General features: G+C 34.8%; 1 protein-coding gene across 12 annotated transcripts in view; it reads left to right on the top strand.

Annotated features, from left to right (window-relative positions):
- The first annotated feature begins 269 nt into the window (after positions 1-269).
- N4bp2l2 (NEDD4 binding protein 2 like 2) overlaps positions 270-17,623 on the top strand; it is an 86,675-nt gene continuing 69,321 nt past the window's right edge. For 8 of the 12 annotated variants that reach the window (XM_046454115.2, XM_046454114.2, XM_058582519.1 and 5 more), the window contains exons 1-5: positions 270-423; positions 2,725-3,962; positions 12,458-12,582; positions 16,809-16,897; positions 17,288-17,364. In XM_046454115.2, coding sequence (XP_046310071.1) covers positions 2,725-3,962; positions 12,458-12,582; positions 16,809-16,897; positions 17,288-17,364 — 1,529 coding nt within the window. In that variant the 5' untranslated portion in view covers positions 270-423. The remainder of the gene's footprint in view (positions 424-2,724; positions 3,963-12,457; positions 12,583-16,808; positions 16,898-17,287; positions 17,365-17,623) is intronic. The other 4 variants (XM_058582521.1, XM_058582520.1, XM_046454118.2 and 1 more) reach the window with 3 other exon arrangements.

The following is a 17,623-nucleotide window of genomic DNA, read 5'->3' as shown; positions in this document are numbered from 1 at the left end:
TATTAACCGGCTCGGGGCACTCCTTCTTCTCTTTCCCTTTAGAGTTGAAAGCCAGAGGGCGTAACTGCTTTCTTTCTTTCTTTTCTTTAACTAAAGTCGATGTTTTCAAATAACTTCCCAGCGCCAGATATAGGAACTCCTTCCGGTCTACGTTTGTTAACCACCAAGTGAGTATGTCACGCGGTGGATTCTGGGAGACCGAGTCTCCATGCTGTGAGGTTCACAGCATCTGTGGGAATACCGGACTTCAATTCCCACAGTGCCTGGGGAGGATCTGTAGTTCCTGCCTGGGAAACCGTGCGGTGGCCGCCATCTTGCGTACGGAGGTGCGGCTCGTTACCCTTATCCTGACGGCGGAGCGTTTATTCTTTTCAGCTCTCTGCTTTGTGGCGGTGTCCCGGCGTTTCTTTCACCTTTATAAAGGTTCGTGTCTCTGTGGGAGATGCTTTTCTTTTTTTTGGTGGGGGGGCAGGTAAAGGTCCATTCAGAGCTGTAAAATAAGGTACGTAGACACCCCATTTTAGATGAGGTTGGATTGGTGGCGTTTTGGGTTTGTTGCTTTTGCCCTTAGCGACTGGGGTTGTCGCTGACTTGGCCGGCACCCTTAGGTTAACTGTTAAGGTAGGAGTCTGGAGTGAACTGGAGCCCCAGAAGCCTTCAGAATCCCTAGACACGACCCGAACTTGTCTCCGTTGGAGCAGAGGAACTGGGCGACGCACTTTGGGCCCGGCAGCTCTCTTTGGAGGTCAGGAGGCCGTGGGACCGCGGCCTAGGTTGTGAATGGGTCACACTCTTCACGCGACCCTCTTATTCTTCCTCGAGACTCTTCTGACGTTTTTAATGAGGAGGGGAAGCTGAGAGGTGGCTCCGGATCGAGGGCGGGGACGGGGACTGTTTCCGGGAGGCTTGGGTTGTCCTGGTTTTGTAGCTTTCCTGAGCCTCAGTGGCCTGCCTGCTTTACTCTCTCGTTCAGCTTTTTGCCTTTTACTTCTTTCTCTCTTTACTGAGGAACACCAGAGATGTACGGAGCAAAGCAGACTTTGGGGTTCCTCATAAATTTCAAAAAAAGCAAAGTTTATTTTTGAGGTAGACCAACTAACTGGAAAAGAGACCATTTGAATTTGGGGGAGGTATCAGATTTCTTCTCTAAGTATAATATGTTTGCATCACCGTCAGAGCAATGCAACTGAAGTTATCCTTTTTTCCCCGTCTTTCAGTTACCACCCTACACCTATCAGGGAAAATTTTCACACTACCCACAGGAAAAGGGCCCACAGAAACAATCTTAAGTTTGGTTGCTAAAGAGATGTGATTGAGGTTTGGAAGCTGGAGCCATATAACCAAAAGGCATAATGCTTTTAAACAGGATATAAATGTCGGTTTTTGGCAGTTGTTTTGGTAACTGGAGCTGATGAGGCACATCCCCAGCCTATTTTGTATTTTATCTAGAGACAGGGTCTCACTGAGTTGCTTAGTGCCTCCCTTTTTGCCGAGGCTAGCTTTGAATTAAAATTCCTCCTGCCTCAGCCTCCAGAGCTGCTGGGATTATAGGCATGTAGTTTTATTCTCTTTACTCTTGTATATGTATGTCATAAAGGTATTTTATTGATTCTGCTTTTCCAAATCTAAATTGTTAGGCTCACTGAATTCATAAATGGAAAATTTAAAGATAGGTTATATTAAAAAAAAAGTACTTACCTTTAATGAGACACCCTTCCATAAATTATTATAACATTAAATAAGTGGTTGTGAAATTATAACTTGACTAATTTTTTTCTGCGTGTGTTTTCATATATGTACTTAGGGTAATGATGCCCATCTCATTCCACTGTTTTTCCTGCTCCCATGTCCCTCCTTCCCCTCCCTCCCCTTTGCTTTAAGAGTTCATCTAATCCTCCCATACCTCCCATCCCCAAACCCATTATGAATCAGCATCTTTAAATCAGAGAAAACATTCAGCATTTGTTTTTTTGGGATGGGTTAACTTCACTTAGCATTATATTCTCTAACTCCATCCATTTACATGCAAATGCTATGATTTTATTCTCTTTTAATGCTGAATAATATTCCATTGTGTGTATATATATATATATATATATATATATATATATATATATATATAGCACATTTTCTTTATCCATTCATCTACTGAAGGGCATCTAGGTTGGTTCCCTGGTTTAGCTATTGTGAATTGTGCTACTGCAAACATTGATGTGGCTATGTCCCTGTAGTATGCTGTTTTTTAAGTCCTTTGGGTATATAGACCAAGGAGAGGGATAGCTGGGTCAAATGGTGGTTCTATCCCAAGTTTTCTGAGGAATATCCATACTGCTTTCCATATTGGCTGCATCATTTTGCAGTCCCACCAGCAATGTATGAGTGTGCCTTTTTCCCCATATCCTCGCCAACACTTATTGTTGCTTGTATTCTTGATCGCTGCTATTCTGACTGGAGTGAGATGAAATCTAGAGTACTTTTGATTTGTATTTCTCTAATTGCGAGAGACTGTTGAACATTTTTTTCATGTATTTGTTGATGTATGCCATCTTCTGAGAAGTGTCTGCTCAGTTCCTTGGACAGTTGATTGATTGATTAATATTTTGGGAAGATGATACCTTTAAATACTTTTATCACAAATTTAAATATCTTTAATTCTTCGTTTATGAAGAAACTTAAGAGTTTTAAAATAGTAACTATTAAGTGTATAATATGTTTACTCCTCAGATGCCTTATGGTGAAATTGAAGCTAAATTCTTGGGACCTGGAGAAGAATTAACAAATGAGCCATGCTATAAAAAATTGAAGTCAACTGCGGAGGATTATGTTTTCCCTGATCATGGTAGTGCTTCTTTTCACAGAATCCAAGAGAAAACTGGAAACAATCAGGATACTGCAGCTATCATTGATGCCAGAGGACATAGTTATCCTCAGGAGGACAAAACTCAAAGTACAGAGTTGTTGAAACCTGTGTGCGATAGACTAGATGTTATTGAATCCATTGGTTCGCAAGTTTTACAGGATGGAAACCCTTCATTAGTATCCAGAGATGATGAGATATATAGCACAAGTAAGGCATTTATAGGACCCATTTACAAACCCCCTGAGAAAAGGAAATGTAGTGAAAAGAGGAATAAGGCAGATACTCTGAGTGGTGTAAATGACAAGGGAAGACTAAAGGAGAAACAGAAGTTTAACTCCAAAAAATCAGAGATTGACACAGAACTAACCCAATTTTACAAAGAAATTGAAGAACTTGAAAATGAAAAAGATGATTTGGAAGTCAGTTGTAAGGAAGTTGAACCTTCTCAGGAACAACTTATTCAGTATTACCAGGGCCATAAAAATGATGTCTTAAAATCTGATGAAGAAAATAAAGATCTTAAGAATGCTCTTGAGTTGCCTTGTGGTTATCAGCAGTACTTGGGGAATGAGGCAGGCAAATATACCTTTGATGGACAAGTAATTCCTGCATTTTGTGATATTTCATTTGCTTCCTTCAGGCCTGAATGGCAATCAACACATCCTTTTATAGTACCCCATGGTCCTCCTCTTCCCAGTTTTAACTATCACTTAAATATTCAACAGTTCAATGCTCCTCCAAATCTACCACCAAATGTTTTCCATGCCCAAGATGACTCTCATATGCAAAATGGGTATGATGTACATAATTGTCATGTTAACTGGAGTTGTTTGACTTTTGATCAGAACAATGAGTATACTGACTGTAGTGAGAATAACAGTAGTGTTCACTCTGGAAATGGCTGCAGTGTGCAAGATGGATATGTGAGTAACAGTTTCTGTGAAATCAGAGAAGGATGCTGGAAAGATCCTTCTATGGACAAACATAGTGGAATGGACAGGTTTGTGAACCAGCAATTTCAAGAGGAAAAGTTAAATAAATTGCAGAAGTTACTGATTCTTTTAAGGGGTCTGCCTGGTTCTGGGAAAACAACGTTGTCTCGGTAAGTAAAGGATACCAAGTGAGTACTTGGTGTGATTCATTATTTAAAAACCATAAATGATTTGTAACCAGTGATAAATGCTTTCATGTTTCTACTACTAGAAAATCTTTTGATATACTTGAAAATGGAATCTGAAAATTTATGGATAGGGGAAGGAAAATTTGGCATATTTATTTATATTCTGCTGAGGGCTTTAAAAATAGATGCACCATGTATAATTATGACAGTAATGAAAGCAAATGCTACTTGAGAACTTTGCTGACCTTCCCTTTTTAAGTCAGCTATTGAAAAGTTGGACTCAGATTTGGGCTTTGATTCATTTATTTCATTTGTGACATTGGGTGAGTTTTACTGTCTGTTTATGGAATGAGTGTCATTTAACTTTTTTTTTTTTTCCTGGATTTATTTTGAGAAACAAATGAGATAATCCAAGGAAAGGCATTTTTAGTGAGTTCAGCTTTCTGTGTCATGTTCATACCACTGACTGGAAGAGTAAACAAACCCTTTTGGGTTTGTTTTGTTTTGTTTTTAATTCAAGGAATTTGAAGTGAGAATTATCTGAATTAATGGAGTAAGAGCAATTTTTTTTTTATTACAATGCATTTCAAATTCCTGATTTTATTTAGTTGTATTTATTTATTTATCTTTAGTACTGAGGACTGAACCCAGGGGCTCTTTACCACTGAGCTACAAATCCAGCTCTTTTTATTTTTTATTTTGAGCCAAGGGCTTTCTAAATTACTGAGGGCTTTGCTAAGTCACTGAGGCTGGCATCAAACTTATGATTCTCCTACCTCAGCCTTCCAAGTGACATGTGCCACTATCTCAGCTTTTATTTACATTTTAAACAGAACATTGATGCAGTTGAATGTACAGTTGTAAAAAATAGCTCAAAGAAAGCAATTCAATTTTTTTGCAGTTTATATAGGATTCATGCCAAAGACAAAAATAAAATTTATTTGATATCTTTGGGTGAGGATAAAAAATGTCTACGGAATTGTTTTGCCTATATTTTATATTTACTTATAAGAAGATCTAAACAATCTTAAGTTTCTTCAGAAAAAATAGAGAAAGATTCAATTTATAATATAGATATTTGACTCTAGATTATAAGCAGTGATCTTTGAATTTAAACTTTGGACTTTGCATTTTGGTTCCTTTTACCTTAGTAGGGGGAATTTTGTAGAGAAAATGAAATTTAAATTTTTGAGAAAGAAATTAAGAGAGAAGTTATTTCATAAACATGACTGTTTTCTAGATTTAGGGTGTCATATCAGAGAAAATAGCTGAAATTTGTAAATTGGATGAAGAGGTCTGCTAGTTAGGACCACTTAGCTAGGTGTGAGTACAAAAGAACTATAAGAAAGAAAAGTTAGGTTTAGGGCAACATATTGGAATTTGCTGAAACTGCATGTGAATAAAGTAGTGGTAATTCAATAGAACTTCAAGGAAACCTAATTGTGTAGGAGATGATAGAAATTATTACTATTTCTGTATATTTATTTAAGGGATAGATGTATGATTTAAGAGTGGAAGTTCAATACCAATAAGTACCATTTGTGTCAGGATTTACAATTTACAGAGTATTTTCATATGTAAAAAACTTGTGAGATAGGTTGTATTTTCAGTTCTTAGGAGCATAAGCTAAAAGAAGACATTTCAGCCTAATTTAGGAAAAGTTAAAAAAAAAAAAAAGAACAAATGAGGAGTTAAATAATAGTGTTGGTTTTTCTCTACACCTTCATTTTAATGTCTGTTGCATATATATATGTACTCCTATACTTGGCTTCCAAATTCAAGGACTTGGTTAAAAAGGCAGGAGCACTTCTTTAGGTCAGTGCTTTTGAAATAAGTAATGTTGGTTTGGGATTGGATATAAAAACATGTTTTCTGGTAAGGAGTGGCTCATGTAGGAATTACCTTTCAAAAAAAGCTTTGAAGAAAGAAAAGTGTAAATTGGGAGATCAGATTCAAGCTGATTTGGAATACTAAATGAAAAGACAGCAGTTTTGATATGTGGTAATGAGTATAGGCTGTTGGATAAAGCTCAAATTCTTTTGGAGTGGTGTTCAAGTCCCCTTCCTTAAGTTAGCCCTTACCCACTTCTCTATCTTCATCTTTTTCTGTAGTTGGGCTTGTACCTGTTTTCCCCTATAGGTCTTATAGGTTTGATCATCTTTTGTTCTCAGGATTCTGCATAAAAGTTCTCTAAAATGCCTTCACTTTTGGAGGCCTTGCTTTATCATCTCAGTTCTCAGTAATTCTTCTGAGTTTATGTAGTATTTGCATTTGACACTCAGCATTTCAAGATGGCATTATTCTTTGATAATTGACATAAACCATTTTGGTTTTAAATGGATGAGATTAGTTGTTTCCCCATAGCTTTCCTATCAGGTTTTAATGAAAACAAATCTTAGACTAAATTCTAAATTTGAACACAAGTACATACTTTGTGGGTATGATAAAGTCCCAGCTCTTTGTCCTTTTTGGCAACCTGGCAAGGTTCATTTGAGGCAGAATTAAACATTATTTTAGGGGTAGAATTTTTTTTAACCATTGTAGTTGGTATCAGGCAGACAGAATCCTTTGATACAGTGGTTGGTCATAGAACCTTTTAGAGATCAAATTTTGGGAGTTGTTCCCAGCGAAATGGACTACATACTTTACTAGATTCTTATCCACTATTCATGCAAAGAGGAAGCACAGGGGAATTTATAGTATTTTAGCTAGTCTTCATCCTGTACTCTACGAATTTTACCAGTGAGAGAATACTTTCAAAAATAAGCCATTAGGTTGGGAGTGGTGATGCACACCTGTAATCCCAGTGTCTCGGGAGCTGAAGCAGGTTCACCAGTTCAAAGTCAGCCTCAGCAAAAGTGAGGCACTAACAACTCAGTGAGACCCTGATTCTAAACAAACAAACACAAAATACAGCTGGGGATACAGCTCAGTGACTGAGTGCCCCTGAGTTCAATCTCCAGGACCCCCCCCCCCCCAAAAGAACCCCAAAACAAAGCCATTCATTTCATTATTAATAAGATATCTGGAGTTGATCAGAGATAAGCACTCGGAGTAACTTCTTAGAGCCCCTTTTTATTGTTTCTGTGCTTAGCTAGCAAGACCACCCAGGATATGATTTCTTTACCTGTGATTAGGATGGAGTTTAAATCATCAAAATGATCTCACACTGTCTGAGCTAAAGTATGTTAAGGCAAATTATAATCATATTGAATATATTTTAGATTGCATGCAGAGAGCCAGCCATGACTGTAATACCTGTTGAATGCCTATAGAGCAGAAGTACTCTCCTTAAAAGAGGTAGATATTAGTTTCTCATTTTATAGATGAGGATACAGAATGGCTCAGTATATTTTTCTCAGTTCATATTGTCTTGTGTTAGAACTAGAACTTCAGAAGTTCAAAAAAATCCTAAAGCTCCCTATTCTTTCACAAAACACACTTCCATCAATGTAAGTGCTCAAGACACCTTATCTTTACTGATGATTCTGAGAGAGATATTCAGAGGTATACAGTTGTCCCTTGGTATGTGTAGGAGATTGGTTCTAGTATCTCATGCAAATTCTAAATTCCTTGGATGCTTAATCCCCTTGTGTAAAACAATGTAGTGTTTGTATATAACTTCTTTACATAAGCATACTTTAAATCATCTCCAGATGACTTGTAATAGATAATACAATGTAAATGCTATGTAAGTCCTTATATCCTTTAGGGAATAATGACAAGGAAAAAAAAAAAGTGGGAACTGGAGCAATACAGATACACCTATCTTAGGCCTAACCAGATAGTGTATATCAGCTACAATGTAACTTTTTTGCTGGGGTGTGTGTATGTGTAGGGCTTTCCACATGATAAGAAAGTGCTGTTCCACTGAGCTACATCCCCAGTACAGAAACCTAACAGGTTTAAAATATACTTTCTCCCCTGACTAGTTAAATCTACAACTGTGGATTTGGAGGACCTACTGTAAAATAGTTTTGGTCATAGCATGTTTATCTTTAAGACAACACAATAAAGTGGAACAACCCATTAAAGTAGAGATGTAAAGTATCCCCTAATTGATTTATAAATCCAGTGAAACTTTCAAAGTCTCAAAAGAATATTGTATTAATTTTGATAAGCCATTCTAAAGTTCCTTTGGTATGTAAATGTTACAAGGGCAGTTTGAAAAAAATGATGAGAGATTCTATCATCTAGCAAAATATTTTTTTAATATTTATTTTTTTTAGTTTTCAGCGGACACAACATCTTTGTTTTTATGTGGTGCTGAGGATCGAACCCAGGCTGCACGCATGCCAGGCAAGCGTGCTACTGCTTGAGCCACATCCCCAGCCCCTCAAAATATATTTTTAAAACTATAATTAATTAAAATTGCAAAAACTGGCAAAAAGAATAGACAGAAGATTAGAGAATCCAGAAACCTACATATAGAGAAGGGAGTATATGTTGAAATATGGCATTTTACAACAGTAGGGAAAAATGTTCCATAAATAATAATTGGATATTTCACTATCAGTTTGGGATACAATACTTAAAAGCTGTCTTTATATCATTCACAAAATAACTTCTAGATAGGTAAATGAATAAAAGTCAAAAAAAAGTTGGAGGAAATTGAATTTTTTTTTTTTTTTAATAATCTGAGTTTGGACAGAAGTAAAACAGTGGGCTCTTTTTTACCATCCAAGAAGGGAAAAATGAGAAGATTTAAGAGAACAGGTTTTGTTGTCTGTTTTTTGAAACCTGTTATGGGTGTTTACTGTGATACGTTTCCAAAGATGCCCATGTCCAGTCTCTGAAATCTGTGCATACATTACTGAGGAACTTTGCAGATGCGATTAAAAAGGTTTTGCAATGAGGTAGTTATCCCGGGTTATTGGGCTGGGCCCAACATAATCACAAAGGTTCTTAACATTGGGAAGACAGGAGGATTGGAGTCAATCAGATTATTTTAAGGACAGAAATCAAGAGAGAAGATGATCCATTGCTGGCTTTGTACTTACAGCAGAAGGATACACACACCAAGGTGTGTTAACTTTTAGACGCTAGAAAAACATTCTCTTTGAGCCTTCAGAAGGAATATAGACCTGACGACACCTTGTTTATTTAGCCCAGTGAAAGTGATTTTCAGCTACTGACCTTCAGAACTATAAATTAATACATTTCTGGAGTTTTTTGTTTGTTAATTTTGTGGTACTGAAGATTGAACTCAAGGTCTACTGGACAAGTACTCTACCTCTGAGCTACAGTTCAGCCCTTTTAATTTTGACACAGGGTCTTACAAAATTGCCCAGGCTGGCCTTGATTTTGGGATCCTCCCAAGTAGCTAGGGTTGTAGGCATTTGGGATTGATTACAGGAATGCACCATCCTCCTGCCAGATGCCTATTGTCTTAAGCCACCACGTTTGTGGTACTTTGTTAACAGCAGCCATAGGAACTAATTGGTATAAAGAGAGATGGAAAAGATTTTTTTTTTTTTTTTGGTCACCATTCTTTTGGAAGATATAGATCTCAGTTTAATTCCAAAGGAAATATATCTTTCCTCACGTAGTCTTTTTATTCTTAATTCGAGGAGTACTTAGGGAATGAAATGCTGGGGTAAAGTGGTCTTGGACTAGTGGATATGCACAGCTAGCTGTTCAGTAGATAGGGAGGTAAAGGGTTCATGAAGTGTCAGTTTTACTTAATGTTTTTTAAGAAATTCCAATTTTAAATGCACATGAATATGTTAAAAATTAATGTGTAGTTAGGAATTTTTTTAAAAACTATGAAAATGAACGCTTGTAGGTAGGTCTTTTGGTGGGAGAACAGGGTTCACCTGTTCTTACTTAAGCAAGTAACAAGCACAGAGTGCGTTATTCATGACCATGCAATAAACTTTTATTGTGTCACAGTTTCCGTAGGTCTGGAGTCTAGGGATGGTTAGCTGGGTGCCTTTGGTTCAAGGTCTCTAACAAAATACTGTAATAAAGGGACCATCTGATTCAAAGAGCTCTCACAAAATTGTTGACAGGACTCAGTTCCTTGTGAACTATCTTGGATTGTGGACCTCAATTACTTGCTGGAGCCTGCTTTTGAGACCTCTCTCAGTTCATGTGACAGTTGGTTTCTTTCCAAGTGAGAAGACAAGCACATATGCTGCAGTTTTAAGATGAAGTATTTTGTTGTTGTTGTTTGTTTGGTGATCTTGGAAGTGACATCTAATCACTTGTGCCATATTCTGTTCTTTAGGAGATAGTAACTAAGTCTAGCCACTCCTCCAGGGAAGGATTTAACAAGGTTTGAATATCAGGAGGCAAGGATGCTTGTAGGCCATTGGTTTGGGGGACAGGGAATCTTATTTTGGTTTTCTCACTACTATCCATGTAACCCTGGTGACCTAATGTCTGAAGTCATTCTTTTCTGAATTAATATTTGTTTAATAAATGAGATCATAGATATTTGGCACATAATAGATTTACAAAAGGATAGCTGTTGTTTTGAAAATCAAATGGCCCCTGGGCTTTGATCTGATTATTTGTCTTATTTAAAGTTCCAAATTTTAACATTTTGAGAATCAATTTTAGTACTTCAGCTGAACTTTGAGAGAATTCCAACACAGCCTGATGATAAGAATTTTGAAAATATTCATGTTCTTAAAAATTTGGGGGAGGTTAGATGACATCAGATAGTTCTAGGTTCATATTGGTATTTTTTGAAGTTTTCAAAATCTTCATAGTTTGAGATAAATGCATAATCTGTGCTATCCGGAGGAAAAAGTCTCCAAGTTCAACTTACTGTAATTATGATTTGTATTTAAGAAGATGGTCTTTATAGAGGTTTGTTCATGTTTAATGTCGACCTGATTTAATGGAAAAATTAATTTACTATATTCCCCTACCTTTTTTATTATTATTATTGTTTTAAATTTGGAGAATTTAAAACATTTCTTGGAGCTGGGCGCAGTGGCACAGTGGTTTGGGAGGCTGAGACGGGAGGATTGTGAGTTCAAAGTCAGCCTTAGCAATTTAGTGAGGCCCTAAGGGATTCAGGGAGACCCTGTCTCTAAATAAAATACAAAAAATAGACTTGGGATGTGTCTCAGTAGTTAAGTGCCTCTGAGTTCAATCCCTGGTACAAAAATAAATAAAATCATTTCTTGGATATAAAAATAATATAGTCATGTATTATTAGTATTGTAAAAATCATCTGCTAATAAAGTAGTAAAAATCTCTTTTTTAGGTGATTAAGCTCTGGTTAGAATGCTAATATTATGACATTTTTATACTCTAGACTAGCTGTATAAGCAGTATATGCCAAATATGTTAAGAAATATTCTGGGAAAATCGTGGCTATTAAAAAAAACAAAAAAAACAACAATTTAAGTCCTCTTAAAAAGCAAACAACCCAAACAATTAACTTTCATTTAGTTATTTGAAGTAATTTGAACTTTGATTCTGTAAGTGGAAATACACATTTAAAGTCTTTTTATTTTGATACAAATGATTTATTTTTATTATAAAATTTGTATGTTTTATTATGAGCTGTGGGAAAGAGAGATGACATTTGTCATCTTAATAGTTGAATCCTTCCTACTACTTGTTAGTAGGAAGTACATTTTTTGAATCATCCCAGAATAATATTCTTTTTACTCTCAGCCCTTCCACCATCTGCTTCCCCCCCAACTCCTTCACAATTATAGAATGAACTAGGAAAAGGAGTACAAACAGCAAAATACTTATTATTATTATTGGATTCAGTTTGTAATCTTTCTGTGGTTTTCCTTAGCACCCTCCCAGTCTTTGTTGAGTCATTGGTTATAAAATTCTCTGAAACTCTTAATTTGTGTTAATCTCAATGTGCTTGAAAATTTAAGGTGGTATCATTTTCAAAACAAAGCTTATTATCATTGACCTGATCTGAGAATTTATTTTATATTTAGTGTTTAATGATCAATTTCATTGAAGTTTATACTTTAATCATTAAAGATTGTACTCAGTGGGTTCATAGGTTGTTTTACAATTCTTCATCTCAGGCTATTTTCTAACTCTCACTTCTGGGTCATATTATCTTTGTGTTTCATGGAAATGAGTTTATCAGAGCTTTCTTTGGTCTAATACAGCTTTTCCCAGATAAATTACTGGCTTAATCCTACAACCTTTTTAGGTTGTACTAAATTGAGGCAGTTGGGGATATCTTATACAAGTATACTGAAGTTAAAACATGAATAATAATTGATATTGTTTTGGTATTGCATGAACAGTGTTTTTTAAAGGTTGCAATACAAATGCTGATTTTAAAAGTTTTTGAAATTGACTGTAATTGTGTAGATTTAAGCATGATGCTTAAAATTGGAAAGTTCATTGAGGTTGTTCAGCTCCTGTGCTGTTCTGTTTGAAATATGGTTAAAGATTTAAAAAAAAAAAATCTTTCCTGTGTGGTTTCTTTTGGTGGTTATAGATTTTATAAATGGCACCTTTATGATTTCTTTTGTTAACAGAATTCTGCTTGGTCAGAGTCGTGATGGCATTGTATTCAGCACTGATGACTATTTTCACCATCAAGATGGGTACAGGTATAATGTTAATCAACTTGGTGATGCCCATGACTGGAACCAGAACAGAGGTTTGTTTTGGGCCAAGTCTCCTGGGATAGAATATTTGACTAGGGAGTCAGAAGACCTAAGTTTTATTTTGACTTAGACTTTACCTGCTAAGTGACTTTGGCAACCATTTTTAATAGCTGGAGACCCAGTTTTTTCTTCTCAACTCTTGATGATAACTACACTTGTCTACCTGATGAAGGTTGTTGTGAAAAGCAGAGAATTTACATAAAACATTTTGTCAACTGTAGTTAGTGTACTCTAATATAAGCTGGCAAAATAATAGAGATATGGGATATTTTGATAGGCTTTATTTTTGGTTTTATGAATGAATTTTTAGAACTCTGATACTGTTGATGTATATTTTAAAAGTTATTTTCCTGAGAATAGTGCTAATGTTTTCTAAATTTTACTAAAATACCTATGAATATTAAAAGTATTTCTCAGGCTAGGGATATGACTCAGTGGTAGAGTATTTGCCTAGTATTGCTTGAGGGTTTGATCCCCAGCACTGGGGAGGGAAAGGTTTTTCTTATTGATATTGTTCTAAAAGAAACCTACTTAAAGGGTTGGGGTTGTGGCTTAGAGGTAAGAGCACTCGCCTAGCATCCTTGAGCCACTGGGTTCAATCACATAAAAATAAAATAAAGGTATTGTGTCCATCTACAACTCAAAAACAAACAAACAAACAAACAAATAAATAAATAAATAAATAAAAAGAAATCTCCTTAATAAATTTTTTAGAGGACACAAATCAATTTCTTTTCATCATGAACAGTGGTTCTTAACCAGGGCTTCACATTTGGGAGGAATCACTTGCGGGGGGGCGGGGGGGACCTCTTAAAACAACAAGTTATCACTGGGCCTCTTCTTCGGCAATTCTGGCTTAGTTGACATGGGTTGGGGCTTAGGAATTAGTATTTTTTCCTTTTTATTTTTTTTGGAAGTTCTTCAGATGATTCTAATGTGCAGTCAGAATTAAAAACCATTGATCTAGATCTAGAATTATGTAAGTAAATTTCAGATACTAGAAGTTATTTTTTAAAGATGAATGTATTGATTAAACAAATAGCTTTTATTATAAGAAATTTTGAACCCAGCACGTTGAGAGTATGATGAATCTCATATACCTATCACCCAGATTTTTGTTGTCAAGATTTTAATAGTTGCTTTGTTTGAATCAGGATCCAAACAAGGCCCTCAGTAGACTTGGTTTTATGTTTCTTTTAATTAATCTTTGTAGTTTTCTCTCTTTAACTCTCATGCTATTATAGAAAATGGGTTGTTTGTCAGTTGACTTTTATTATTTATTTATTTATATGAGGTGCTGAGAATCAAACCCAGTGCCTCACACATGTTAGGCAAGCACTCCACCCCTGAGCTAAAACTCTAGTGCCTGTAGAATGTTTTACATCCTGTAGTTGTCTTGGTAGCCATTTAACTTGTTGTTAGCCAATTAATTTGCATATCTTTCTCCTGCATTTTCTGTAAATGAAAATTAGCTCTACATTGGAGTCTTGGTTATGTTCAGCTTTTTTTTTTTTAAACAAGTACAGGTTTGGTTGTTCTACTCTTATATTAAAGGCAAAATTGATGAAAATAGTTCAGAGGGACAGCCTGTTCTCTCCATTATTAACTTTCCTATCAACCTTATATTATTTTCTAAATCAGGCAACAGTTGCAAAATGTTGATTTTCTAGGTCTGTTGTTCCTTTCATATTTAGGGGCTAGAATTCTTCTGTAATGAGGAACTTCCTTACAACTAAAGCTAACAACTAGGGTGGGCCATAATTATAGTATATATAGGAAAAACACGAGTGATTTTTTTTTTTTTATTATTGATTTTTTAGAATAAGGAATTTCAGTGAAGATATTTTGAGTTAAAAGTTTTCTCTGTTACAGTTCATGTTTTCACAGGAATGTTTAAATGTTGACTGACAAATAAATTTGAGCATTCCTAATCTAAAAATCTGAATCCATAATGCTCCAAAATCTGAAATTTTTTTGAGTATCATTTCAGCATTGAAAAAATTTCAGGTATTAGAGCATTTAGGATATTAGATTTTTAGTTTGGAGATGCTTATCTTGTAAAGTCTATGCAAGTATTCCAATATCTGAAAAATTCTTGAAATCTGAAATATTTCAGGTCCCAAGCATTTCCCTTAAGAGATTCTCAGCATATATTGGCTTTGTGACCTCCTAGGATTTCTCCAAATCCAGACAGTGGCATAAAAATCTAAAAAAATTTAATTCTTTTAATTTTTGTAATGTCATTGTTTTTAAATCAAATAATGATATTATAGTTCCAAAGATGTTTGGAATTATTGGTCTAAAGTAGGCTAAAAATGGAATGAATAAAGATAGTGGGCAGAACCAGTGTACATTTGGACTGGGAGGTTTGTATGAGACTTTTTTTTTTTCTTTTTTGCAATAATTAAAATAGAATATTAAAATTTTTATGCTGTGTGAATTATGCTAGTTATACCTGCTGAATGTTATAATGGTGTCTGAATAAACTACTGGTTTTATCATCAATGTAACAAATATGGCTTTTTCCAAGGTGATTTTTACCCCTTCCAAGGTAATCATGTCTAGCAATTGTTAGACATTTTGAGTTATAAGCATGGCATATTATTTGGGCAAAATTACCCTTTTCAACAAATATTTATTGAATAATGTTAGATGCCAGGCACCATTATGGGAGAATCTTTCATCCTCCTATTCATTACTAGAAGAATTGACATTTAGAACACTTACAAATTGAAAATATCTTCAAAGTGTCATTTTTCTTTCTTAGAGTATGGTAGTTAATTTGTTGAAGAACACTCCTTGTTTTTTGGTTAGCAAACATTTACTTAGGTGTTCTAGTTTCATGGAATGCAGTGGATTGTGATGTTGGATTATGATTATTTGTGGAAAGAGGATAATCTCTACTCCCAAGTCAAAAATTATAAGCTATTCTTGAATATAACTCCTTGTATGTTTAAGTCTAACTTTAGATATTAAGAAACTTATTAATAAGATATTTTAAGTGGGAGATTTGAACAGTTTATGATTGGAGATGAAACACTGGGAGGTGATAGCATCTTGGTGCTAGCCCCAAGCCAGCACTTATAGATGATAAGGCCTTCTAAATTTCTTTTGGTGTTTAGAAATATCTTCCAAGTATGTATTCCATCATAGTCATTACTCCTTAACTAACCTTTAGAATTCCATTTGCCCTAAATTTCTGTTTAAATTTTTCATTATGTTGAACTTATTGGTCTGAATTCTGAGTCCCACATGCATTTTGCCTTAGCCTTTTACATTTTATTGGAAGTTCTTTTTTTATATACACGTCATTGACAGTGGCTTACTGTGACAATGATTCTTACGTAATGGCTTTGGAGTAGGAAGATACAGTTTAGAAAAGTTTTATTCTACCTCAACTCCCTTTTGAAAATAATATTCCTAAGAAATCCATAAAGTCAGTTGAACTATGGTATTTAGCCACTTGGTATATAAAGTTATATTGGAAATTAATGATAAATCTGTAACTTTTTAAATATGTATGTCTTTCTTATTTTAGAAGCATTATTGGTACATTGTAGAAAATTAGAAAATACAGATAAAGTGTAAATATTCTCACCACCTGTAGATAAACATTTGCAGCATCTTAGTAGATCATCCTGCCCTTCCTATATTTTGACGTATTTAAGATAATATGCAACTATTGCTTTATAACTTGGTGTTTGAATAATTTTTATCTTCCTATTTTAGTAAATTTTCACCTGTTCTCATACTCAGTCCATATCAATTGTAACTTGTTTATTTACCTTCTTTATTTGCTATAAATGAAAGTTAGCTCTGGACTGAAGACTTAATTAGCTGTAAGTTAACAAAATGCCCTCAAAATGTTTTTTACTGCCAGTTTGTCAAAACCAGCATCCACTTCAGAGAATACACTTGGCATGTGGTTATGTCTCTTAATTCCCTTTTTTTTTTTTTTTTTTTTGGTGCTGGGGATTGAACCCAATGCCTTGTGCTTACAAGGCAAGCACTCTACCAACTGAGCTATATAACCCTAGCCCACTTAATTCCTTTGTAATCTAGTGGAGTCCTTGTTTTTTTCATGGCACTGACTTGAGAAATTGTGCAATTTTGATTCTAAATACAGAGATGTGGTATTTTTTCTTAATGAGAATTTAAATTTTATGTGTTTTAACCTAATATTTCTGTTTTGTTTTTTTTAATTTATTTTTTATTTCAGCAAAACAAGCTATTGATCAGGGAAGATCTCCAGTTATAATAGACAACACTAATACCCAAGCTTGGGAAATGAAACCTTATGTGGAAATGGTAAATATGAGATATGAGAAGCATTTTAATTTTTTTATTTTCAATTTTTTGTATTCTGAAATTTTAGTTAAGTTGATCGTATTATTAAAATATTTGTCTTTATTTTCTGAAGAGGTTTGTTGGTTTGCTTAGTTTTTAAGAAATTGGGAGTTTTGCTTATGAAGGAATATGCTAGTATTACTGGTTCTCCCAGACCTGAGGATGGTAACTGGAATTTGTCCAGTTGAGTAGTCTTAAATTTTTACAAACCATATTATTTTATGAAGTAGCATTTTTCTTGGTTGAACAAATTTAGAGGTAATTGTCTAAATGAAATTTGTATCTGTCTGCTTTCTTTTTTACTTTAAGAACTATTCTCTGGGTTTTGTTTTCTTCCTTTCCTTTTTGTAGGCCATAGGAAAAGGATACAGAGTAGAGTTTCATGAACCTGAAACTTGGTGGAAATTTGATCCTGAAGAATTAGAAAAGTAAGGCACTCGAATTTTTATTGAATCCTTCTCTTTTTTCTTTCTTTTTGCCTTTACATTGGTCAATTTGTTTCCTAGCATTTTTGCTCATCATCTTACTTGTAAATAGAGACCATAACTTTTTATTTTCTGTTAAAAGAAACATTGACTTAAAGGTTTTTGAGGAGCTTTGCCTTACTGAATTTTATTTAATTTTTGTTGTTAAATGTGTGTTGCTTTTTCTTAATGTGAATTCCTACACGATTTCAGTTTATTAAAT

The sequence above is a fragment of the Marmota monax genome, unplaced genomic scaffold (assembly GCF_021218885.2).
Source record: "Marmota monax isolate L192 unplaced genomic scaffold, Marmota_monax_Labrador192_F-V1.1 WCK01_AAM20220418_F8-fsc00011, whole genome shotgun sequence".
NCBI lineage: Eukaryota > Metazoa > Chordata > Mammalia > Rodentia > Sciuridae > Marmota > Marmota monax.
This window is presented reverse-complemented; position numbering and strand designations above follow the sequence as displayed.